This window comes from Gigantopelta aegis, chromosome 3, assembly GCF_016097555.1.
Source record: "Gigantopelta aegis isolate Gae_Host chromosome 3, Gae_host_genome, whole genome shotgun sequence".
Taxonomy (NCBI): domain Eukaryota; kingdom Metazoa; phylum Mollusca; class Gastropoda; order Neomphalida; family Peltospiridae; genus Gigantopelta; species Gigantopelta aegis.
This window is the reverse complement of record NC_054701.1, coordinates 51,298,013-51,324,987: the sequence shown is the minus strand read 5'-3', so window position 1 is coordinate 51,324,987 and position 26,975 is coordinate 51,298,013. Positions and strand designations below refer to the sequence as shown.

Below are 26,975 nucleotides of genomic sequence, written 5' to 3'. Positions count from 1 at the left end.
AATTAAACTTTAAATTAATACATTGATATGTAATTAAGTTACAGACTAATGTACTTCTTCAACTGGATGTGAAATACTTAACATGTTTGTTTTTATATATTTCAGCAACTGGACCAATGGATGTGGAGTCATTGCTTAGATGTCGAAAATGAGATTCTGAAGACAAACTATTAAACAAATTACATTGCATCTTGATATTGAGAACAGAATCATAGAAATAATAGAACAGTTTCAACTGATATGTGAAAGAAAAACTGGGGCACAGATGGATGCCACAGAAAGATACATTTTTGAATAGATATATTTACCTGTACCAGATTGCATAAAGACCCTCTCTTTGAGAAAAAAGAAAATGTTAGGAAGTATTCTCATAATAAATATTAAACAAATTGTGCGAACTGCAATCTGTGGTTTAGTTTTATGTTATATATATATATATATATATATATATATATATATATATATATATATACAGTGTTTCTGCCAGAAATATTTTTTTGTGTATGGCGCTATGTTATTGAATGCAACCACAGTCAACAGGGGCTATGGGGGGTTTCCTCCACAAATAAAATGGGTTACATTTAGGGTTAGGCTTAAGAAAATCATACAATAATGATAAGAGTCATTAATTTTGTCAAACTGTTAACTTAAAAAAAAAAAAATTTGGGTATGGCGCCATACCCATTTTACCCTCTGGCAGAAACCCTGCTCTCTTTCTCTCTCTCTCTCTCTCTCTCTCTCTCTCTCTCTCTCTCTCTCTCTCTCTCTCTCTCTCTCTCTCTAAAAAAATATAATTTTGCCTTTTTTTCATATATATATATAAATGTTTTTAATTAAATTTTTATTTTGTATTATTATTATTGTTCTGTAGGCATGGGTTGTCTTATAATATTTATTACTATTTTTTATCTGCCTATGCCTCTAGAAGAGATAAAGCTTTTTGAGTACATTTTGTGTGACAGTAGGATAACTAATGGGCGGGTTGTGTGAGATGGGGGGGGGGGGGGGGGGGGGGTGCAGAAGCTTCAAGTTTGATTCCCAACAGTTGTTGCCACAACACATGAGTTTATAATTTATTTAAGCAGTTGTACTGGCTTAATTGGCAAATATGTTACAGACTGTCCAGCTACTTTTTCGTACTTTTTGGTTTTTGTCCTATTTTTCCTACTTTTTCTTCAGAATACTTAGTTTTTCGTACTTTTTGGTTTGAAAATGCCACGAATTGCTGTTAAAGTGTGCATATTCCTTGTAATATTATAAAAGTCACCAGTTACGGGAATTATTTTAATTTTTCTTGGTAGCAAGATACATCTCCCAATTTGTGGCACCATATAATCTCAACATATTAAAATTACACCCTCAAAGCCAACATATTTTCCAATGATTAATATGATTATAATGTACAATGTGTATGTATGACTTCAGAATCTATAATACATTATGGAAAACTTAAATTAATCATGTTAACTCTGTTTTACTGTGCATCAGCATTCCTATGCATGTAAATATGTATATTGATTAATATAGTGTACAGTAATTTGAAATAACTATAACGTGACCGTTACATAAGATACACATTATTTTTGATAGAACACAAAATACATGTACAAACTAAACAATACATAAAACGGGGTTTCGAGCATGAATAATGTCGCTACGTACTGTTTCAGTGCTACTTTTGTTCTACGTTTTCCTACTTTTGTCCTACATTTTCTATATTTTCATTCCTAATTGTGTCCAACTTTTTCAAAAGGGTGTGCTGGACAGCCCGATTTTATAAAGAAGGGATGGGGAACCCAAACGTAAACAGCCCTAATATATCTTGTCAGAACGGAGACGGGCCATTATGTCAGTATACATAACTGGAGGGCCAAAGATGTGGTCCCCACCAACCCACCCTCTGGCTACGCCAGTTGTGAATTTAATTTAAATTTTTTTTTCGTGTATGGCTTTGGTTTGATAAATAGGGCAAGTGCCGTATATCGGTTGATTCAAGCAGTGCAGCTATGTAAGAATACACCCCCATAAATATCGCAATCCCACAATCTATACCACTGCCTGCATAATTTTGGCACAGGCAACTGTATCCTGCTATAGTTTTGTAACCTTTCGTGCATAAAATTTTGGTACTCTGATAGCATTGCCACACGCCTTGTATTTTAATGTTACTGCTCACGTCCGTCCCTTTTGTTTTTTTAAACAAAACATTTAACGCAACCCGACCAAAAATAAAGACGCCGCGGTTTTAAACGGGTCGAGGCCGGGTCGTCGCTGCGCATTCTATTCTCTTGTTCCTCGGCATATCGGGATTCCATTAATATAAAATTCGAACAACAACAACAACAAAAATTAAGATGAAAAAGAAGAAAACAGAAATAAACAAGACATTTTAATTTATCAGTTCTGACAAGAAAAACGAGCATAGGATGTTTTAAATTCGACGTTCACTTCCGAGTTCTTGTGCTTCGATAAAATTGACAGAAGTAAAAATGGTTTCGTCGATTTAAATCACGTTGTCATCGTAAATGTATCCTGTAGTGAAATACTTGAATTTCTCCTCTTGTCGATTTTTAATTAAACAACGATATTTGTAAATAAATTAAGGCAAAAACGTAATCGGCAGATCGGTTGATTTTGCTATCGACCTATGCGAATTGGCAGCCATTATTGAATGTTTGTCTAACCTTGCATCGCGTGTCACGGGGGACGTGGTTAACTCGTCATACGGAGGGGTCAATTGTGACAGTAGACTTAATGTGTCGCAATCAGTCATTAGCCGATTTTGGGCTCGATATCGAAAACCAGAAATGTGGTTGATCGTCCCCGTTTAGGACTCATTAGGACTAACACGTTGAGGAAACGAGGTCAATCAGCCAAAGGCGGCCAGAACCCAGCTGCATATTGTTCATGGGAGGGTCACAGAGTAGTACTACCGTGACAACATCCATGCACTGATCGTTGTGCCCTTCGAGTCTATTGGTGAGACCTTTCACCCATTGAGCACACGTGGGACATCATCGGACGACGTCTCCGAGAACGTCAATGTCAGCCAACCAACTTGGCAGAATTAGGCGCCGCTGTCCAAGAGGAATGGGACAGGATCCCCCAAAATGTTATTGGACGCTTAATCAGGAGCATGCCATATGGGATTCACGCGTGCTCACCGAACCGCGGGGGTTTTACCCGTTACTAGTGCAAATATTAAAAATGTCAGATTGACAAGCACCACCCCTTTTGCCTATCTGTCTCTTCTAGGAAATCCATTGTTATACGTGCCGTATGCGGCCTGGCATTGTCCTGCTGAAAGAGTTCTCTCTGTCGCTCCAAAATGGGAAGCATGTGACGGCGAAGAATTTCATCCCAGTAGCGTACAGCTGTCAGGTTGCCTTGTATGAACACAAGTTCACTTCTGCCGGTGTACGAGATGGCTCCCCACATCATGACACTCCCTCCAACGAATCTATCAACTTGGGCGACGCAGTTGTTGGAAAACGTTCATCTGTAAACACGTTGTCGTCCATCACGTCGCTGTAGAAGGAAACGTGACTCGTCGCTGAACCATACTCCCCGCCAGTTTCCCCAAGTTCCACTTCTGTACATTCGTGTTCGTTGCTGTGGCAGTTCGGTGACACAAGTGCAGAACTCGGATGTAGCGATCTTGTGCTGCAGTTGTTATGCGAGGTCTTCCACTTCTGGGCCGGTCTTCAGCTGATTGAAACTGCTGGTACCTGCCCCAAAGACGTCAAATGGTGCTCTGATGGACGTTCATGTGGCGTGCGACTGCTGACTGCGATTCATCTAACTGGAGGTGGCCTATTGCAATGTTTAGATTCGGCAGGCTTAGTCTTGGCATCTTGTAACTAGTCTACGTCGAAATGGAAATGAGGCATCATTGCGAGCATTGCAGCTTTAAATACCCATCACTACCCCAATCTTTTCCCCCGAGTTTCACGTGCATTCACCAAAGTCTTACCATTTCACGCCGATTTCCTGTAATTGTCGGACAACGTGCGTCAAATTTGTTTTAGGGTGCATTTGGGCATGCTGTCCTATTCCAGGAACATTAACAAACATGATCATTCAGCAACATTGTACAACAAAACTATATTTTGTGAAATCAAACACTTTTCTTCTTTCCCTATCACCTATGCGTTTCCTTTTTGAGCAATATATATATTATTTTTGACAATATATATATATATATATATATATATATATATAAACGGCGTTCATATATTTAGATACATTTTGTTCTATAAACATCGACAATAATTGTAAAATACCTGTAAGAAATCAAGCACTTTGATTGGCTGATTACAAGTGGTTCATTCTACGATATACCAACTCTGAAAGCCAATGTACCTACTGTACCGTTGTTTACGTGTATTCATACGCGGTGAAGTGTCACTGTTTGTAAATATGGAGTATGTACACATAGAAGACGCCGAGTCGTTTAATTTGTGTGAATTGGAAGAAATATTCGGACCAGAAAATGACCATGAAGAATACTCTCCAAACGATATAGCAACGCTTGCTGCATCTGCCTCTTCAAGCAGAATTTCAACTAGCAATCGTTCTGTTGAGCGAAATCAGCTGATCGCGACAAGTGACCCCGTTTCCCCGATCATGGCCTCTCAAAGTTTTCAAACGAACTTTTAAAACACGAATATTACAACAAACACAGCTCCCAGCATCAACAAAATTACTCAAATGACACCTACCTTTGACATGATAGGCTATAGAGTTAAAATTCACAATCTGCATTTAAGTTGGTATGGGTTAAAAACACAATAATAGGTTGTTACACGAATTTTAACTTTATTCATTATAGAGTTCAATTGCAATTCATCTGTTCCATTTTGACGGAAACGCACTATAGTTTTTCCCCACCTGACACTAAGCACGCTGACACTTTCTTAATTTACAGGTATTCTGCATGGATGCATATGACGTCGCTGATCTTGAAAATGAAAGGCTGGTTCTGTTTGTCAGCAGTACGTTTGGACACGGAGATCCACCGGGAAACGGAGAGGTTTGTTGAATAGCAGCACGTATCCAGAAGCTCGCCTCCCGCCCCCTCCACCCTAAACAATTTATAAACCCCCCAACACTAATACCAATCTTTGTCCCTTCAACATAGCACATTAAATTGTAACCAGTAATTAATACCTGATATGTTTTGTTTTTTAATAAAGAAGAAAAATCAATTGTTGGATTCAAACTGGTGTAGCATTTATTTACATAATATTTCCATGGATATCTCCGACAGATTCGCAGTGGCCAGGCACCTACCAATGCGCCAACGCCAAACGGGATTTTGTCCTGGCAGTATTGCCGTGCCCTTCCTGGTGTACCAAAGGAAATGACCTACCTGTGACTAAAATAGTTACAAAACTTACATGTGTTGATATTAAAATTCAACAGAAAAGAAATACTTGTACATAGAATTTTGTTTTTTTTAAACATATTTCGCTTACTTTAGTGCATCTGTGCTAATATGAATTCAGGATTTTTTCTATGCTGTAAGTTCACCTAAGCAGTTTTTTAAAATTGTCCAATTTTTTATAATTTACTGTGGAAATGGACACCTTGATTTGTAAAAATGTTATTACGTAAAATAATATGGTCCTGTTTTCCGTAATTAACATATATAAATTATGCTTACTTTTCTTAACAAGATAGTAGTCTTCTTTTTAAAATGAGGACAAAAATACATAATATATTTTCCAATGGACGACTTGTCCATTTAGCTAAATTTTGACGTCAAATGTAAACAACGTCTTTATACATTACACCCGTACGACGCACGCATGGATTTTATTTGCATGTAAGTCTGTCATAGAGATTGAAAACATACACATATGTATCAGCAGAAAATACTTAAATGTTTTAATAGACCTCTTTCTCATTCCACTGCGCATGTGCCCGTTGCGGAGTTACTCGAGGACGCAAACCGCGAGATTTCGCGAGATCTCGCCAAAATAGACCTATCTGCAAATTGGGGGGCAAAAGCAATGGGAGGCCACGACCATTGTTCAATTATTAACTGTTCCAATCGCATATGTCCGGGAAATTCGTTATCCTTCCATCGATATCCAGCCAATGGATATCGGAAACGTTTGTGGGTAATCGTTTCACGTAGAAAACGATTTTAATGTTACTCTAAGTACGAGGGTTTGTTCGGTACATTTTGTAGGAGGGAACCCAGTGAACGCATAAGGGACCAAAACCTTACCGGTTCTATACAGGACGTTCCTACACAGGGCGGTCTAGTATACTTAGATATGGTGGAAAACACATTAACAGTAAAAAAAAATATATATATATTTTGTATATAAAGAAAATATATGTATATTTCGAATTATACTCAATAAAATATATAACGTGGCGTGTGTAAATATATAAAAAATATATGTAGTCAGGACAGCTATGTACAGAACGTTCCTATACAGGGCGGTCTAGTATTCTCTACTTAGATATGGTAGTAAACAGTAAATAAAATAAATAAATAAATATTTTGGTATATACAGAAAAATATATGTATATTTCGGACAATACTCAACAGAAAATATAATATATATATGAACTTTAATGTTATTATTACTCAGTGTGTTTCAAATTTAATTATAAGTATTGTCTGTTATTACTTTTACGTACATCTAGGTATGAACAAAAAAATCATCCGCAAACTTATGTGAGAAACGGCTTCGCCGATTCACACAATTTACGGATGATTTATTTTGTTCATACCCCGATGAACGTAAAAGAAATAACAGACACTCCTTAAATAATAATAATAATAATGATATGAATATATATAGAGTGATGACGGCTGTGGACAGGACGTTCCTACACAGGTCCGTCTAGTATTTTTATTACTTAGATATGGTGGAAAAACACATTAACAGTAAAGAAAATAAATATATTTGTATAATACCCAATGCGTTTCATGTTGACACTGTATAAAAATGTGTGTATGGGTAAACAGAACGGCAACTACTTTCAACCCCCCCCCCCCCCCCCCTCTCAAATCCCCCTTTTTTTAAATTCCCACTTTATGGATATACATGTAACAGCATAAAATCAATTCCTTTTTTTAACTTTAGATAGACCACTAAGAAAAAATGCAACAAAACACCTTCTGATATATATATATATTATATATATATATATATATATATATCTATATATATATATATATATATATATACAGTCAAACCTGTCCTAGCGGCCACCTGTACTCAGCGGTCACCTGCCTTAAACGGCCACTTTTTTCCTCCCAAACGATTTATAATGTAAATGCACCTGTAATAAGCGGTCACCTGTCTAACGCGGCCAGCCGCCACCTAAATCGGATCCCAAAACGCTAAAATACCTGCATTAAGCGGCCACAGTAAAGTTTTACTCTTATATAAAAGGGATATTTTAACAACAGCGATAAGGTGCAGCAAATAACTGATCTTCACACCTTCAGGAATACTAGTACCCATTCAGTCCCGACATCTCCACTGTGTATCAATTAAGGAAGTATGAATCTGACATGCATCTAATTGCCTCTGGGCAGGCTACGCTTGACATTTGTAGATTCACTTACTATAACAATACATCGCATGAAGTCGGAATTAAATAATTAAATGGAAAAAGAAAACAAAATTGTGGAGAACGGTTAATTTAATATATTCTATTTGCATTATTTCTGAAGGAGACAACATGTCAAAAGTTGATTTATAGTCAACTATGAAGTACAAATCCGTTAATTAGCAGTACAGACGGTAAAACAAGAAACAACAACAAATGTTTTAAAGACTATATATGTGGCAACCTGTACTCAGCGGCCACCTGTCTTAATCGGCCACGTTTATCTACTCCCTTGTGTGGCCGCTTAAGACAGGTTTGGCTGTGTGTATATATATATATATATATATATATATATATATATATATATATATGTGTGTGTGTGTGTGTGTGGTGTGTGTGTGTATACTCTCTCTCTCTCTCTCTCTCTCTCTCTCTCCTCTCTCTCTCTCTCTCTCTCTCTCTCTCAAATATATATATCGATCGATGCCATAACCTATCGATGCCATAACCTATGGAATCTGTCAACTGTTTTGTTTATACTTTTTACGAGATAGTCTTTTAATCTGGCGTTATCAAAACCCTCGGGTACGAGTCGCAGAGACTTTGTCCAAGTTGTTGCACTGCTTTTTTAAAGGGACATTCCCGAGTTTGCTGCAATTTTTAAGATGTTATCGACTAACAGAGACTTTTTAACGATTGTAATTACATATCAAATATATTTTTCTGCATAAAATATCAGTGGCTGTATATTAAACGTGTTTCTGATCGTTCTAATATTTGTACTATGTTAAATTTCATCTTATTTCCTAAAATATAGTTTTTTCTTATGTACGAAGTTATCTGAAGACAAAATCCAGTCTGGGCTTCTTACAAATATTAAGACGATCAGAAACAAATTGAATATACAGACACTGGTATTCTAAACAAGAAAATATATTTAATATGTAAATTTAATCGTAGAAATATTTTATTAGTCGGAAACATCTTACAATGCAGCAAACTCAGGAATGTCCCTTTAATTTGAACCATTCCGCTGTAAATTTCAGCGGACCGTTTTCTACGGCCATTATACCATCTAATTCGAAATATGTACATGTTAGTTGCCAAAGTTTAAAAGTCTCCTACGAAGCTACTCAAGTCACCCATAACAACCTGTCTGTCACGCCCCCCAATTGTAAATAGACTAGTTTCAGTCTATTTTGTCAAGGGACGTTACACTTCGCGCGCATGCGTAATAGGAATGCGAAAAACCTCTATTACAATAATATTTTTGCTCAGACGACCCACTTAAAATATAATATTTCAGACAAGCCTAATCTACCTTCGAAAGTTTGCCAAAGATTTGCATGATTATGCCGTTTCAAATTTGAAGGATACCAAAGAAAAAACACTATATCATAGACGACACTTTATATATATTGAAAACATTAACAAGTCAAGAAATCATCACCTTTCGCCCATTCCAGACAATAGGAGCACCCGCCAAATCTCTTCATCAAGAAACAAAGTTCGTAAAGTTCGAAAATTGTCGTGTTATTCGTGCGACAACTGCATTGATGGAAATGAGAGCCCAAATACATGCTAAATTAGGTAGACTATTATTAAATAGATATTTACATAATATTTAATTGTCACTTTAATATGAAAGAAATAATTGGCGAAAATCATTTTTATTCTATTTCCGACACTACTATAGTAATGCTAATATGAATAAATGTTGTTATCCAAATTTGGGCATTTTCGTTTAATTCTGGCAAAAAAACAGCCTGCCTCCCGCCTCCTCCCCACCCCACCCCCCAAAAAACAAACAAAAAGGGAGCCCGTACGCCTCTGAGAACATTGAAAATGATTGGTCAGTGATGGCGAAACACTTTTATCGGACATTACAAGAAAGTGCACTCTTATCCACATTTATGTTTATAAACTCATTAATGTAGGCCTATTTTATAAACTCATTGATGTAGGCCTATTTTATAAACAAATTGAGCCTTGTTACGATGTATGTTTACCTGTTTATTTACATTAAACCCTTTTGGACATTGTTGGTGAAATACAAATAACACAAGTATAAAACATTTGTTTTTATTAAAAACTGAATACACAATATCCATCTGTCTTCTATTGTCATAGATTAAGTTTATTTAGAAAACAATTCGCTTTTTACCCTACTCGCTTCACATATGTTACATCGAAATCTCGTCAGATAGCCACTCATAATAATATTTATGACACATTTTAAATATCTTCATGTGACGCATAAAATGAAAATATCATCAAATAAAATAAGTAATTAAAGATGTCACCCGTACATCTTTACGCATTTATTTCATGTTGATGTCATGTTCGTGTTTAAGTCGTAGGTCGCAACATTTGACGTTATGTCTTTAGTAAATAAATACAATCAGTGGTGTTATAACCGTCTCTAAATCCAAACTGATATTCACTAAAAAGAGACTGTGCTTCACTCCAATCGCTAAATCTAGTTCTAAGCAGAAGACAACACTAGCTGTAGTTGTTAACATCATTAATATTTCCCTTCTTATGGATGGGAATAGTGACACTACGTGTCCACTTTTCCGGATTCACACCATTATCGTAAATACATGTAACCTTAACAATACTGGCGCTACAATAGTTTTTCAATCAATAACTAATTCAGTTATAAGACCGCCCATATGTAATATGCTCATTAGCACTGATATTTGTATTATCATGTTTGCTATCCACTAACTCTAAAATATTCCACGAAATCATCTAATGTTAAAATACCATACATATGTTGCTTTGTACGCTTAGTCTTTTTCCAAAACTTTCCAGGAGAACATTTTGCTAAATTACATATAAGTGTTTGTTCTTGTTTGTTATAAAGTAATTTTACACGATGCGTAATGTTATTATACAAGCGTCTTTTGTCAAACATGTCGGCTTTCTTTTCTTGATCGCCGGTGTAGTGTGAATACTTGTCAGCTGATCTTCTGAAATCTGTCCTGGCTTCAGCACACTCTGCGTTGAACCAATCCGTGTGCTGTTTACTTTCCTGTGGATAATTACTGCGGTTAGTGTTCACGAACGTTTTCCCAGCAACATTCAAAGTAACTTGATAAATAAATCCGTTAGTTCTGCAACACAGGTATTGATATTTAACTGACTGTTGAAAGAAAAGCTTATATATAGTGTCAGATGTTGTTTGAATAGCACTCTTAAGGTCTTCCGCTTGGAATGCATCATAACATATCTTAAAGGTTACATATTTAGTTGGAAAACACATATGGAAATTATTGAATTCTAAACTAAATGTAATTGGAGTGTGAGACAAAATTTGTGTCAAGTTCTCATTTTTTAGGTGATTTTAACAAAATATTAATTGTACTAGCACCATTTTTATGATTATGATACGTAAATCTCCTAATATCTTTATCATTTCGAACACGACCATTGGCTATTATAATATTTGTTTGTTTGCATAGAATACCTAGGCGTCTACCAAACGAATTAACATATTTATCTTCAGAATACCTACTCGAAGGAATATCATCATACCTAGGCATAGGGTCCATATATGTATCTACATAATAATATCATTATACCTAGGCATAGAGTCCATATATGTATCTACATAATAATATCATCATACCTAGGCATATAGTCCATATATGTATCTACATAATAATATCATCATACCTAGGCATGTAGTCCATATATGTATCTACATAATAATATCATTATACCTAGGCATAGAGTCCATATATGTATCTACATAATAATATCATCATACCTAGGCATATAGTCCATATATGTATCTACATAATAATATCATTATCTATAGACCATGATAAAAGTCTCTGGTTAATAATGGATGTAAACAATTTTCCAAAGCAACTAACTAAACTAGTTCCTCTATAACTATTTGTGTCCAAAATATTACCTTTAGAAAACAAAACAATTGGCACGATTATAACTGCAGACCAACTCCTTGAAAAATAACCACATGGTAACACACAATTAAATATCTTAAATAGCATTGCTATTAAAAAGTCTTTACAGTGAATAAAATATTCATTAATGATACCATCACTACCTTTGGCTTTATATCTTTTTAAATGATGTATGACCATTTCTATTTCTTAAATAATAATATTGTTTTTCTAGCTCAATAGAGACGTATACCAAGCAACCAATCAATCAATCAATCAGCAAGAAAACCTTCAATCAACGTAATTTTTTTTGCATTTGCCATAGTTTGCCACCCACTAGCCGATGTATTTTTCGTGCCGGGATGTCGTTAAACATTTATTCAATTCTATTCTATTCTATTCTATTATAGAATCAATCGATTAAATTGAGCAACAAATCGACCAACCGAATGAAAGAGAGATTGAATTAAAAAAAAAAACACAAACAAACCCACACAAAAAAATCATAACAAAAAATCATTAAAAATCATTAAAAACCAACACAAAAAAATACACCCCCCCCCCCCCCCCCCCCCAAAAAAAAAGAAGAAGAAGAAAACAAACAAACTAACAAAAAAGCCCAAACAACGCACACACACAAAATCAACAATAAAAAACCCAAACAAACAAATCAAAACAAACAAAAAAACAAAAAACAAAACAAAACAACAACAAAAACTTCCGTTAGTAAACATGTCTGGTGGTCCAACAGGTCATACGCTTTAATGCTTACGGTAATAGCGCAGTAAAGCTTAGTTCTCTCTTTCTCTCTAAATGATCAAGAAAAGTATTTTAAAAGTCATTACTCTAATGGAGTATCCTTGGCTACAAATGACATATGAACAATCTGAGAAATGACTCTATACTTTGTATGTCTATTATAGGCCAACACAAATGCGTTCTCGCAACAAATACCTTAGATCATTGAGAGCAATCCCTTAATGTATTTACCAAGTACTTCAAGAAATGAAAAACAAAACAAACCCTACAAAGTCAGTGGAAATAAAACTAAAATAATATTTTTAATGGTAGTGGAAATATCTACACGAAAGTATGTACACCTGGAAACCATAAGCTGGAAAACGTAAAATAATATAAATCTTTAAGTTTAACGGTTACTAAACTAAGCCATTAGGCAGTTATGGATTATACGCACGAACATGTAATACCAACCACATGCAGCTAAAGTTTTAATAAATGTACGTGATTTCTGTTTGATTATATTCATTTACGTGCTTATATTCAATTGAGGTTTGAACACACACTGCTTATTGGCATACACATCTCAGCTATCTGGGCTGTCTGTCCAGAACAGTGGGTTAGTGGTTGGATTGTTCGTGGTTAGTCAGAGCGAAGTAATTGTGTTTGCCGTACACCTATCCATTATGTCGTTAAAGTCGTTCTGGGTGGCAGCTGGTATTGGGATGCGAACCCAGTACTTACGAACCTTAAGTCCGGATGATTAACCAGTACACCACCGATGACGGTAACTTACGTGTTTTTGACACCACCGGATATCATCAGCAGTCATTATAAATCGAAAAATTACCGACCGACCGCGCATCGAGTGAGCGCAGTACCACTGGGCTACATCACCGTAGTCTTGAGAGGAAACCTCTCACATTTTTTCCATTAGTAGCAAAGGGTCTGTTATATGCACTTTCCCACAGAAAGCACGACACATACAAAAACCTTTGATATACCAGTCGTGGGTCTCTGGTTACACCATTTAAAGGCATGTGCACATTTTAAAACTGCGTACCCAAACTAGTCTCAAGATGGCAACGTTGAACGTTCTACATAGAGTGAAACATGTCTGTAGCTAAAGATTAGCCTCAATCTTCCCACAAAACATTGCCTCTATTGGTATAATAGGTTCCAGTGTACTTATTATGATCCAGTGAAGGTTAGAATAAGGGACAGTTATTTATAGGTTCAATTTATAAATATTCATCATAATGCTTATTGATTTAGTTACTTTTTTTTTTTTTTTTAGGAATTTGCAAAAGCACTAGAGGAACTAAGGAAGCTTGAGGAACAAAGGAAGCTTGAGGTACAAAGGTATATAGATAGAGACGTTATTAACAATGTGTTTCGGTATCGTCTGTATTATATACTGTTTGAGGAATACATATTGTATTACTCGACTCTCTTACACTATTTTTGTTAATAATATATGATACTGACGATACCGAAACACACATGGGTAATAATCTCTTTATTGTGTATAATAGCAAGCTTAATACTGTTAAGTGTGTTTTGCTAGCGTCATACGCAACTCTTTAATTGCATTTCTCAATATTCAAAAGACGTATGGATATGTGACGCGGGGTATTTCTGAATGGGAATGGCATAAAGAATAATACACAAGTTCCTATCTGAGACAATATATCTTTCAACGAGTGATTGCTAAATGTATCTAATGAACAAAAGCGAGTTTGGTGCTTTTAGAAACCACGACGGGCACAAGTGTATTATTATGTTTCTTACACAAGTATTTTTAATATAGTTTAACTGGAAAACACTAAACAAAACGCCTCACCATCATAGACATAATTGACGCCATAAATTGACCTCACCCGTTTAAGTTTACTGGGGACACGTAGGTCATGGCGTCGGAACTGCCAATCACAAGCCTTAGAAGTGATCTCCAACATGTGTTGAGACAAAATTGATCTACAATGGTTGATCTCTTAAGGAATGAATGTGTAACGAATAAATATGCATAACATATTTTTGGATATTCCTTCATAATAATAAACTAGTGCATGACTTTGGATGTGTTTGTTTGTTTGTTTTTGTTTTGTTTTGTTTGTTTTTGCTTTTGGGTTTTTTGAGAAGGCCGAACAACTTTCAATATAAAGTTGCTTCGGAAATGTTTTTGTTTGATGACTATGGATTCATTCGCAAATCAAGGAGTGTTACCGTAGTACGTTTGTTTACATTTCAATCCAAACGTAGTGCCACCACCTGGCTAATTTATATCTGGGTTATTGGGTAGTCTGCTAATATATAACGAAAGTTTAATTTATGTTTAGACATGTAAGTTGTCTTGAGTGGGATGGCTGTAATAAATGACTATAACTATAAATACCATCTAAAATAGAGCAAATAACGGATGTGGAAATTTTTATACATTTAAAAAAAAACTATTAATGCTTTAGAATATCCTATTTGAACTACGCCTTCATCACTTATTTTATGGAACTGCAAATTACCCCAACTGGAAATAATTAGCATCGCCATTGTGTCCTTCATATCTAATCCATTTTCCATTATCCAAATGACAGCTCGTTAATCTCATAATTATCTTACAATATTTCTAGTTATAACTCTTATTTTGATGTTTTTAAGGTTTTAATGTTTATTTCCTATAACAATTCCTTATGTTTTAAAATTCAACATTTGTTCTTTTAAACACCAGAATACCTTACACGAAAAAAAATACCCCAAAACACCACATATTTTTTATTGATAACATCTAAAATTAAATATATAATTTATTTTGCATATGATCATAGAATTCCATGTCAAATACCTCAGCGTTGTGTTTTGTATTAACTGTAAAATCGGCTTGGAAAGACTGTCGCTGAGAATACGGTAATGTACGACACGCACCAGTTCGTCAATGTTCAAGGTGTATAGACTGCAGGCGTCACAGTTTTAGTTTTCACATTAGACCTTGCTGTTTTTATGAATTATATTTTTCTTTATAAACTCATTTCTGTCAGAAGTATTTATTAACAATGTTGTGGTTCACCGCTAGAGGTGAGCAGTTCGGGTATGCTAACATCTGAGAGAAAATTAGTTCGCAGGGAAAGCTGATACTTTCTGGTACACTAAAGTAGTAGTATTTTTCTACATACAATATTCTTTAATTGCCCTGTAATCTTACATAGGTTTAATGTAGTATTGGTACTTTGCATATGGACGCTAGCCTATTGTGAGTTTTACTGCCGCACTGTTCAATGGTTGTATATGGTTACACTATAGTTCCATGAAAATAGTTATCTGAAAACAATATTTAAAATAATGTATGAAAATCATGCATTACGGATATATGGTAAAAAAACGTTACACGTACTTTATAAAAAACAAACAACAACAGTATAGTCACCCGGGTTTTCAATGATCCATTTTGTCAAATCATTATATTATTTATTAACTGATGATATTAGTTCGTTAATATTGGTGTCAACAGCTCAACATTTTGCATGCTTAATAAAAAGAGACTATATTTTTGATTGTATAATATGTCATGTTATATTTTTGTTTTCATATTGTGTAGTGTATGTCTAACACTGCTGAATAAAGCACAAAACTGACGCCTTCGGCAGCATGTCATTCTGGAGTATTTACTTAATGTTTAACACCAAGTTATTAAACCTCGCATACAATATATTTCTTTTACCAAGTATAATTTTGAACAGATCAGTTTATTATATTTTAAGATATTTACAAAACAAATTTAAGCTGCGTTCACACTACACGTTAAACTAGTTTAACTAAACTGGTATAATAACACCAGTTTAAAATGTAAGTGTAAATGCGATCTTGTCACTGTACCGATATAGCTAAACCGGTATAGCTAAACACTTCGGTAAATGGTTTTATTAAACTGTTAATGTAGTTTAAATATAAGATTGAACGCAAACTGTTTTAGTTAAACTAGTATAAGGCGGAGATGACAGTGACGGCACAGTGAGAATACGCAGTAACAGGTGCGTTAGCAACGACCTATCAGACCCGTAGTCTATTTTCTTTTTAAATGCCTTGTGCAAGTGCCGATAACTACACTTACGCCGTATACCGATATAACTATTACACGCTATAAGGCTTGTTATTTCCGATCTAAGATGTTTTAGCTAAACCAGTATAATTAACACGAGTAAGTGTGAACACAGCTTATGTGATAACAACCCCCCAAAAACAATAACAATAACAACAACAACAACAGCAACAACAGAAGAAAAAAACCCACACAAAAAACTTACACAATTAATTCCTGCGGGGTGAGCCTCTAATATTGATTTCTCGATTATTTCCATGAACAGTATAAGATTATCAAACATACTTGATTTCATCTATACAATTTAACTTTAAAGTTATAGAATTATATATAGTTACTGCATCATGACGTTGAAATGTCTTTATTATTTCTCTTAAAGGAACAGTTTTTAAACACTAAGGTATATGTTTGACTATTATAGCCGTTTTTTGACAACTGAAATCATATTTTACTTAGATTTTATGGTTTAGATTATCAATTTCCGTACATTCGAAGTCATCCTGGTGGTTTTAATATCACAAATTATATTTTTCATATTTTTAATAAAGCACGTGCGTCTGAGAAGAAACAGTTATGGAGTCGAGTTTTATTCCGTTTTTAGAGGGTATTTTACCATTTCAAAGTCACAGAATCAATTGTAACTTTATCCAAGTGTGTTTCAGGTTCGTAGATTAACTAAACTTAGTGTTAATTTTCACGGGTTGAAACTAGGGTATGTTCCTTTGTTTGGTTTAAAGTTATTAAAAAAGATGTGATAAAGATGATAGAATCATAACTTTCTTTCAATGGTTATTCTTTAACGGTTAGTATCTACTACTATTATATTTTTTTCTTTGTTTTTACGATATCTGTGCTTTTAAAATCATTGAGTAGTCAAAGTGTACATACGTTAAATGGCAGACGTATTGTTTCATAGTTTAACAGTAGATTTACTATTTAAGATTCTCTTCTAACTGAACTCAACAGCATTGCAAGATAAAAATTTTAAAAAAATAATTAATAAACCAGAAAAAGCCCTCGACAACAATGTGAAAGTCATGTATTGTGTATTTATGTTTACAGGAGTAAAAGGTGGACATGTGATCGCCTCAAACCGGAAACCACTTTCAGTACAGGAAATGGCAAGTTAGAAAACCTGAGGTAACAAAAACTATAAACGCTGTAAAATTGTGCGTTTAGGTCATCCCATGACTCTACGAATCACACCTGTGATCAAAATCGTAGACTTCTGGAAGATCACAGACAGATTCTGTTGCACACAGTGTGTTAACCTGAGTGTAATTATGATCTCTATTTATGATGCTATGATCGTTTTAGAAGATCGCCGATAATCAGGATAGAAATAGTTATGTTTTACGATTTTACGATCTGTCATTGGTTACGATGCTATCAGCGTCCACATAAAGAAGCAATGGTTCATATCCCGACAAAGCTGGCTCACACTTTCATTCATTTTTCTCACCTATCACCCTCTGCCTACCATTCTCATTATTTTATTACATAAAACTTTCCAATTACTACAGTGTGTGTGTGTGTGTGTGTGTGTGTGCGTGCGTGCGTGCGAACTGAGATACCACACGTGCATGGAGCCCTCACAGTTACTGCAACATATACATACACATATACACAAAAAACCCAAACACACAACAAAAGAACCCAACAAAACAAACCAATAACAACCTTATACTTGTATACATTCCTTCATGAAATAAAAAATAAGGACGTGCATGAATCCCATTTTTAAAATTTAAACATGCAGTGACATTATATATCACAGAATATGCTGTATTACAGATATTCTGTGTTTGCCCTTGGTTCCCGGTGCTTTCCTGACTTTTGTGCATTCGGTCGTTACCTTGACACCATGCTTCACGATCTCGGGGCTGAGAGAATTACATCACTGGCAGAAGGAGATGATATCGGCGGACAGGAGAAATCATTCAGAAACTGGGTTCAGGAAGTCTTCAAGGTAAGATTAGACCTCCATTACAGATATCTTGCATTTGAGGTCTCCAAGGTGAGATTATACACGTCCTGTACAAATATCTTGTATTTGGGGTCTACAAAGTGAGATTATACACCCTCCAGTACAGATATCTTGTATTCAGGGTCTTCAAGGTGAGATTAGACCTCCAGTACAGACATCTTGTATTTGAGGTCTCCAAGGTGAGATTACACACCCTCCAGTACAGATATGTTGTATTTGGGGTCTTCAAGGTGAGATTACACACACTCCAGTACAGACATCTTGTATTTGGGGTCTTCAAGGTGAGATTACACACCTCCAGTACATATATCTTGTATGTGGGGTCTTCAAGGTGAGATTACACACCCTCCAGTACAGATATCTTGTATTTGGGGTCTTCAAGGTGAGATTAGACCTCCAGTACAGACATCTTGTATTTGAGGTCTCCAAGGTGAGATTACACACCCTCCAATACAGATATCTTGTATTTGGGGTCTTCAAGGTGAGATTGTATACCCTCCAGTACATATATCTTGTATTCGATGTCTCCAAGGTGAGATTACACACCCTCCAGTACAGATATCTTGTATTTGGGGTCTCCAAGGTGAGATTACACACCCTCCAGTACAGATATCTTGTATTTGGGGTCTTCAAGGTGAGATTACACACCCTCCAGTACAGACATCTTGTATTTGGGGTCTTCAAGGTGAGATTATACACACCTCCAATACATATATCTTGTATTTGGGGTCTTCAAGGTGAGAGTGTACACCATTCAGTACATATATCTTGTATTTGGGGTCTTCAAGGTGAGATTGTACACCCTCCAGTACAAATATCTTGTATTTGGGGTCTTCAAGGTGAGAGTATACACATCACCAGTACAGATATGTTGTATTTGAGGTCTTCAAGGTGAGATTACACACCCTTCAGTACAGACATCTTGTATTTGGGGTCTTCAAGGTGAGATTACACACCTCCAGTACATATATCTTGTATGTGGGGTCTTCAAGGTGAGATTAGACCTCCAGTACAGACATCTTGTATTTGAGGTCTCCAATGTGAGATTACACACCCTCCAATACAGATATCTTGTATTTGGGGTCTTCAAGGTGAGATTGTATACCCTCCAGTACATATATCTTGTATTTGAGGTCTCCAAGGTGAGATTACACACCCTCCAGTACAGATATCTTGTATTTGGGGTCTTCAAGGTGAGATTACACACCCTTCAGTACAGACATCTTGTATTTGGGGTCTTCAAGGTGAGATTATACACACCTCCAGTACATATATCTTGTATGTGGGGTCTTCAAGGTGAGATTACACACCCTCCAATATAGATATCTTGTATTTGGGGTCTTCAAGGTGAGAGTGTACACCATTCAGTACATATATCTTGTATTTGGGGTCTTCAAGGTGAGATTGTACACCCTCCCGTACAGATATCTTGTATTTGGGGTCTTCAAGGTGAGAGTATACACATCTCCAATACAGATATCTTGTATTTGGGATCTTCAAGGTGAGATTATACACATCTTCAGTACATATATCTTGTATTTGAGGTCTCCAAGGTGAGATTACACACCCTCCAGTACAGATATCTTGTATTTGGGGTCTCCAAGGTGAGATTACACACCCTCCAGTACAGACATCTTGTATTTGGGGTCTTCAAGGTGAGATTATACACACCTCCAGTACATATATCTTGTATGTGGGGTCTTCAAGGTGAGATTACACACCCTCCAGTACAGATATCTTGTATTTGGGGTCTTCAAGGTGAGAGTGTACACCATTCAGTACATATATCTTGTATTTGGGGTCTTCAAGGTGAGATTGTACACCCTCCAGTACAGATATCTTGTATTTTGGGTCTTCAAGGCGAGATTGTACACCTCCAGTACAGACATCTTGTATTTGGGGTCTTCAAGGTGAGAGTATACACATCTCCAATACAGATATCTTGTATTTGGGGTCTTCAAGGTGAGATTATACACATCTTCAGTACATATATCTTGTACTTGAGGTCTCCAAGGTGAAATTACACACGTCTAGTACAGATAACCTGTATTTTAGGTCTTCAAGGTGAGATTACACATCGTCCATTACAGATATCTTGTATTTGGGGTCTTCAAGGTGAGATTCCACACCCTCCAGTACAGATATCTAGTATTTAACGTCTCCAAGGTGAGATTCCACATCCTCCAGTACAGATATCTTGTATTTGATTATAAATTTAAAAGGATAGCGTTAATATTTAACATTATTGTCCACCACTATCCCCAGGCCCTATAGATGTCAGCTCTGCATTAATTTCGATTACACTTTCACTAATTGTCCCAATGGACTAATCAACGAAGATCAAAGCATTATTAGTTTGTCTTTGAATTAAGTTCTTAACCTGCAGCCGACTTGTTACATAGTTCTGTGTAGTCCAAACTGTTTTACGTCCCAGTCATCTGAGTTGTGATACTTCGAAGCATCCAGCCAGTTCCACGACATGCTGTGGTGCGTGCCAGTCTAATTGACATCAGATAGTACTGGACTCACACCTTAGACCCTGTCTTGGGTTCCGTTCACCCTTTAACTGACCAATTATTCTAGACACTACTCTAAAAAAAATACCCAACACCGATGATTATTTATATTTTTTTTTTTTTTTTATCCCCTCTCCGCATATTGGCATATAATTGGCCACGGCTAGATTGTTAATTTTCTGCCAACCACAAAATGAAACATGGCATGCAAAAACAAGCAATCAATTCCAACAATCTAAATCAACAATCAAATTTCAAACAAGATTCAAGGGGCCCTGCTGATTGCAGCCCCTCACATATTAAGAACCACAAATCAATAATTCAATGATAATATCTCGCTCCAGCATAGATCGCATTATATCCTATACAAATAAATCATTAAAATGTTTTTGTTACAGTATAGATCACACAATATCCCAATAAATCAATAAAATGTTTTTGTTCCAGCAGAGATCGCACAATATCCTAATAAATCAGTAAAATGTTTTTGTTCCAGCAGAGATCGCACAATACCCTAATAAATCAATAAAATGTTTTTGTTCCAGCATAGATCGCACAATATCCTAATAAATTAATAAAATGTTCTCACTCCAGCAGAGATCGCACAATATCCTAATAAATCAATAAAGTGTTCTCGCTCAAGCAGAGATTGCACAATATCCTAATAAATCAATAAAATGTTCTCGTTCCAGCAGAGATCACACAATATCTTAATAAATCAATAAAATGTTCTCGCTCAAGCAGAGATCGCACAATATCCTAATAAATCAATAAAATGTTCTCGCTCAAGCAGAGCTTGCAGAATTACGTCGTGGCAATTTGGGAAGAATTACCCAGCCCTGAGTATAGCAGTCCAGTATACAGCTCCCCTAAAAACAAAACAAGCTGCACGAACTAATGCACAGACACTTGTTCAATGTAATTGACACTCCGACACATGTAACAACGAACAAAATAACGTTTGACACCACTAGAGCACATTGATTTATTAATCATCGGCTATTGAATGTCAAACATATGGTCATTTTGACACAGTCTTAAAGAGGAAACCCGATATATGTTTGTCCCATTAGTAGGAAGGGATCTTTTTTAGCACTATCCCACAGACAGAATAGCACATACCTCAGCCTTCGATATTCCAGTCGTGGTGCACTGGCTAGATCGAGAAATAGCCTAATGGGCCCACCGACGGAGATCGATCCTAGACTGACCATGCATCAGGCGAGCGTTTTACCACTGAGCTATGTCACGCCCTTGTACAACAGTGGGTGGCAACTGATAGAGATACTAGTATTCAGGCAAAATAAGATGACCTAAAACCTTGTTTCATGTTTTTCCATCATTCTACTTAAAATATTAGTTGTAATCGATGTAAAAATACGCAGCGATTCGTTTGCAACTATATATAGCTGTTCGGCAGTAAAGCTAATGTGAATAATGTAATCTAAATTCGGGCATTTTTGAGCACGTTATTTCCAAATTTTCAAAACATTTACGTATTTGTTTTTAATTTAATGCTGTCCAGATTTACGCAAATAAAAAATATTTTAATATATTTTACAGGGCATCAGATACAACATTGGGAAACTAACTGCATTCAAATCGGCCGTATAGATTTATATGTTTTTAAAATCCTCACTTTTAGGGGTTTTTGGTGGGTTTTTTTTTTTTTAATCGTTCTTTTTATCCAAATTAATTTATTCGGTTTTTTTATACTTTGTTTAGCTGCTTTTACAGAATAGTAATTGTGTTCCTAGTTATTTTAGGTCAAACTTTATATTAACTCCAGTCACTAATTCATAACTGAAATATGACTCCAATACATTTGAGGGTGGGGTCACAATGTGATATGTAGCATCCAAAGGCAAAAGCGTTGACGTCGGTATCATTACTTTTCATAACCTAGACATGTTCCCGGTTCAGAAAATATATGATACAAACGTATATCTTCAGGACACATTTTTCATTTTTGTGGGCTCTGGCCCCATGACTAATACATGTATGTGTAAGAAAATCAGTATACGGGATCTAGACACGTTACTGCCATTCAAAAGGAGTAGCATAAATAACATGCCAATAAAAATTAGTGCAAGATCCATATGCCATTCGAAAGGAGTTTCATAAGAAATATGCTAAACTTATTTTAGTTTCGTTTTTGTTTGTAAAAACAAATCTTCTTCTTCTTCTTTGTTTCTAACCACGTATCTTCCATGCTGTCTATTGTTCGTCTCCAGTCGGCATGCGGCATCTTCCAGATTGGTGAAAAAATAAATGCCAGAAAGGTTAGGAATTCCTTGACAGAAGCAGATCATATGTGGCGGGCCTCCAAGTTCAGAATAGTATCGCTGAATAAGGCAAACGAAGAGGATCTATGTGAAGGTACTCTAATATTTAATACAATGTAAGTCAGAATCATATATATATATATATATGTATATGTATATATATATATATATATATATATATATATATATATATATATATATATATATACATGAAGGGGGAGCAGTTGACATGATCCTTCCCCTGTTTAGCTTAAAGAGGCATTCCTGAGTTTGCTGCCATTTTAAAGATGCTATCGACTAACATAGACTTTTTAACGATTGTAATTACATATCAATTATATTTTTCTGCATAATATATTAGTGGCTGTATATTAAACATGTTTCTGATCGTTCTAATATTTGTAATAGGTTAAAATTAATTTTAATTCCTAAAATAATTATTTTCGTACGTACATTATTTGAAGACAAAATTCAGTTTGGACTTCTTACAAATATTAAGACGACCAGAAACACATTGAATATACAGACACTGATATTCTAAACAAGAAAATATATTTAATATGTAAGTTTAATCGTAGAAATATTTTATTAGTCGGAAACATCTTACAATGCAGCAAATTTAGGAATATCCCTTTAACATTGTCTCTTTGTCTAGCTGAACGAGGCCCAGTATTACTTTGCCCTGATGTTTGCCTGTTTGTTGCCCCCATGTTATTATAGGCTAGGCACGGATATGACTGCCGTTAGCCAGTATACTAATAATGTTAACATTTTAATTGTTCAGTCTTTAATCTCGAGTTATGAATACAAAACAAATAACACGTCCCTAGTTGGTTATATGTTAATATTTGAACTCAATAGTAATATCGATTATTACTAGGCAAATTACTTGTCAAATGAAATACTTTATTGTCCTAAGAATTCCTGTGAACTCATCAGAACAAGAGGGACATGTATTATACATTACATTACATTCATTGGTAGATTGATCGAAAACATAAGGCCCTCTCCTGTATATTATACGTGGCGACCATATTACACATCGATATATTTACAATACATGTAAACAGCCAAACGTAACTAGAGGGAACAAACAAAATAATTTGAGAAGAGAAATAGCGATGCAAGAAAAGAAACTCCACATGATAATTTAAATTGTACTTCATTAATGAAAACGATGAGGGTTTTTTTAAAATAAATATTTGGACACAAGGTAAATATTTTTAATCATTAGCATCATATAACGTGTTTCATCCACATAACAGTAATTATAAATCTATTTGTTAAGCATGCTGTAGGAATTACACAGAACTGCTGATCATATAGTTTACATGTAAAGGAATAACGGACACTGTGTTCTAAACGGTATCCACAGATATATACACGATGGTCCACACCTGTACAAATCATCCATGTAGTTATCATGTATGTAATATATTTTACATTCTTTTTCCACAGGAAAAATAAAATGGCACTTTACCGCTGACAATATTGCATTTTTTTTTTTAAGACAGTATCTAATTCCTGGGTTTAAAACATTCCAATGATCAATAGCTGAGTAAATAAATGATGATTTTAATCAATTTGTTCTAAAGTCGACGAAAGTCACCTTTCACACCCAGGGTTTGGCTTCGTAGGCCTACACCATAAATATAGCATATCTTACCATAATTTCACTTGAAATTCATATTTGGTAAAAGGTATAATTTTTTAATCACAAGATTTTCTTCAAACATATTCAGGTGCATTAGTAATGTTCAAACATAAAACATTCAAATACAATTTTGCATTGGAAATTTTCCAGCATTCTGAAAAAGGAAACGTCATGTACCCAGTTTATGGTTATTGTAAAGCGATGCAAAGTGATGTCACTGGAATACTGACGTCATTCAAATTCAAAATTAGCTATATTATTTCAATGCTTCACCACATTAAAATAAAAACTGGTCTACTAACCCTGACTCCTGTCAAATTTCTATAACAAGTGGACAACGCTGTTTACGGGTCGGTATTTTTGTATTTTTCATAATTCTGGACAAAATATTAATTTTAAGTTTTAAAAGATGAAAGAAATAATAACAATATATAATTTTAATATCGAAACAATTAAAATTTAATGAAACAATTTCTATGTAATATATTTTGTTTGACATCATTGTATTTATCTTACGAGTTATTTGGATATCAGAGTGTGTGTTATAAATCTTACATAATTCTTCCAAAGAAAATGCATTAAGTTAACAGGGTGCATGGGTCATTAAGATATAGCTATCACGTCCCTGTTTTAAAGAGTGAACAAGTTCATATAGAATACATCACATACATGTAGCACATAAGTATGAATATTGACGATCAAAAGCCTTGACAGCGGAGCACCCGCTCCGAGCCTTATCCGAGGTGCACCACACGTCTGTACATCCCTGTAAACTCGTCGACAGAATCCAACTAGAGAGTTCACAGTCACGGTAAACTTGGCTTAATTTACCATGTATATCTGTCATATGCTGCCCAGGGCAAACGCCCTCCTGAGGTGCGATGTATCTCAGTAGTCAAATGCTCTCCTGAGGTGCGATATATCTCAGTAGTCGAACGCCCTCCTGAGGTGCGATGTATCTCAGTAGTCGAATGCTCTCCTGAGGTGCGATGTATCTCAGTAGTCGAATGCTCTCCTGAAGTGTGATGTATCTCAGTAGTCTAACACTCTCTTGAAGTGCGATGTATCTCAGTAGTAGAGTGGGTGGGGTGTATCTCAGTAGTAGAGGGAAGTGTGGTGTATCTCAGTAGTACGTCCTCCTGAGGTGCGATGTATCTCAGTAGTCGAACGGGAAGTGCGATGTATCTCAGTAGTAGAGTGAAGGGCGATGTATCTCAGTAGTAGAGTCCTGGGCGGATGTATCTCAGTAGTGGGGCGGGTGCCCTCAGTAGAGGTGGGGCGATGTATCTCAGTAGTAGAGTGGGGCGGGCCCTCCTGAGTAGCGAGTGTATCTCAGTAGGCGGGTGTATCTCAGTAGTAGAGTGTGCGGGTTGTATCTCAGTAGTAGAACGCTCTCTTGAAGGGTGATGTATCAGTAGTAGAGTCGAACGTTTCTCAGTAGTAGAGTGGGGCGGGTGTATCTCAGTAGTAGAGTGGGGCGGGTGTATCTCAGTAGTAGAGTGGGGCGGGTGTATCTCAGTAGTAGAGTGGGGCGGATGTATCTCAGTAGTAGAGTGGGGCGGGTGTATCTCAGTAGTAGAGTGGGGCGGGTGTTTCTCAGTAGTAGAGTGGGGCGGGTGTATCTCAGTAGTAGAGTGGGGCGGTGTATCTCAGTAGTAGAGTGGGGCGGATGTATTTCTCAGTAGTAGAGTGGGGCAGGTGTATCTCAGTAGTAGAGTGGGGCAGGTGTATCTCAGTAGTAGAGTGGGGCGGGATGTATCTCAGTAGTCGAAGTTCGCCGAAGGTGCGATGTCTCAGTAGTCTAAGAGTGAGGTGCGATGTATCTCAGTAGTAGAGTGGGGTGCGATGTATCTCAGTAGTAGAGTGGGGAGGTGGATGTATCTCAGTAGTAGAGTGGGGCTGAGGTGTATCTCAGTAGTCGAATGCTAGTCCTGGGATGTGATGTTTCTCAGTAGTAGAGTCGCCGGGCGGGTGTATCTCAGTAGTAGAAAAAAGACAATAATAATAATAATAAGAAGAAGAAGAAGAAGTATTAGTTTTTAAATTAAAGTGGGGCGGGTGAAATCTCAGTAGTAGACACACAAACACACAGTAGTACAGTGGGGCGGTGTATCTCAGTACACACACACACACACACACACACAGGGGCACACATGTATCTCAGTAGTAGAGTGGGGCGAGTAGTATAGTGGGGCTATGTATATCAGTAGTTA

General features: G+C 36.0%; 1 protein-coding gene across 3 annotated transcripts in view; it reads left to right on the top strand.

Annotated features, from left to right (window-relative positions):
- The window catches only part of LOC121368204 (nitric oxide synthase, brain-like), a 57,652-nt gene extending 32,050 nt beyond the window's left edge, over nucleotides 1–25,602 (top strand). For all 3 annotated transcript variants that reach the window (XM_041492838.1, XM_041492836.1, XM_041492837.1), the window contains 6 exons: nucleotides 4,928–5,032; nucleotides 13,528–13,592; nucleotides 17,383–17,460; nucleotides 18,115–18,289; nucleotides 23,058–23,202; nucleotides 25,495–25,602. In XM_041492838.1, the coding sequence (XP_041348772.1) occupies nucleotides 4,928–5,032; nucleotides 13,528–13,592; nucleotides 17,383–17,460; nucleotides 18,115–18,289; nucleotides 23,058–23,202; nucleotides 25,495–25,577 (651 nt within the window). In that variant the 3' untranslated portion in view covers nucleotides 25,578–25,602. The remainder of the gene's footprint in view (nucleotides 1–4,927; nucleotides 5,033–13,527; nucleotides 13,593–17,382; nucleotides 17,461–18,114; nucleotides 18,290–23,057; nucleotides 23,203–25,494) is intronic.
- Nucleotides 25,603–26,975: the final 1,373 nt, after the last annotated feature.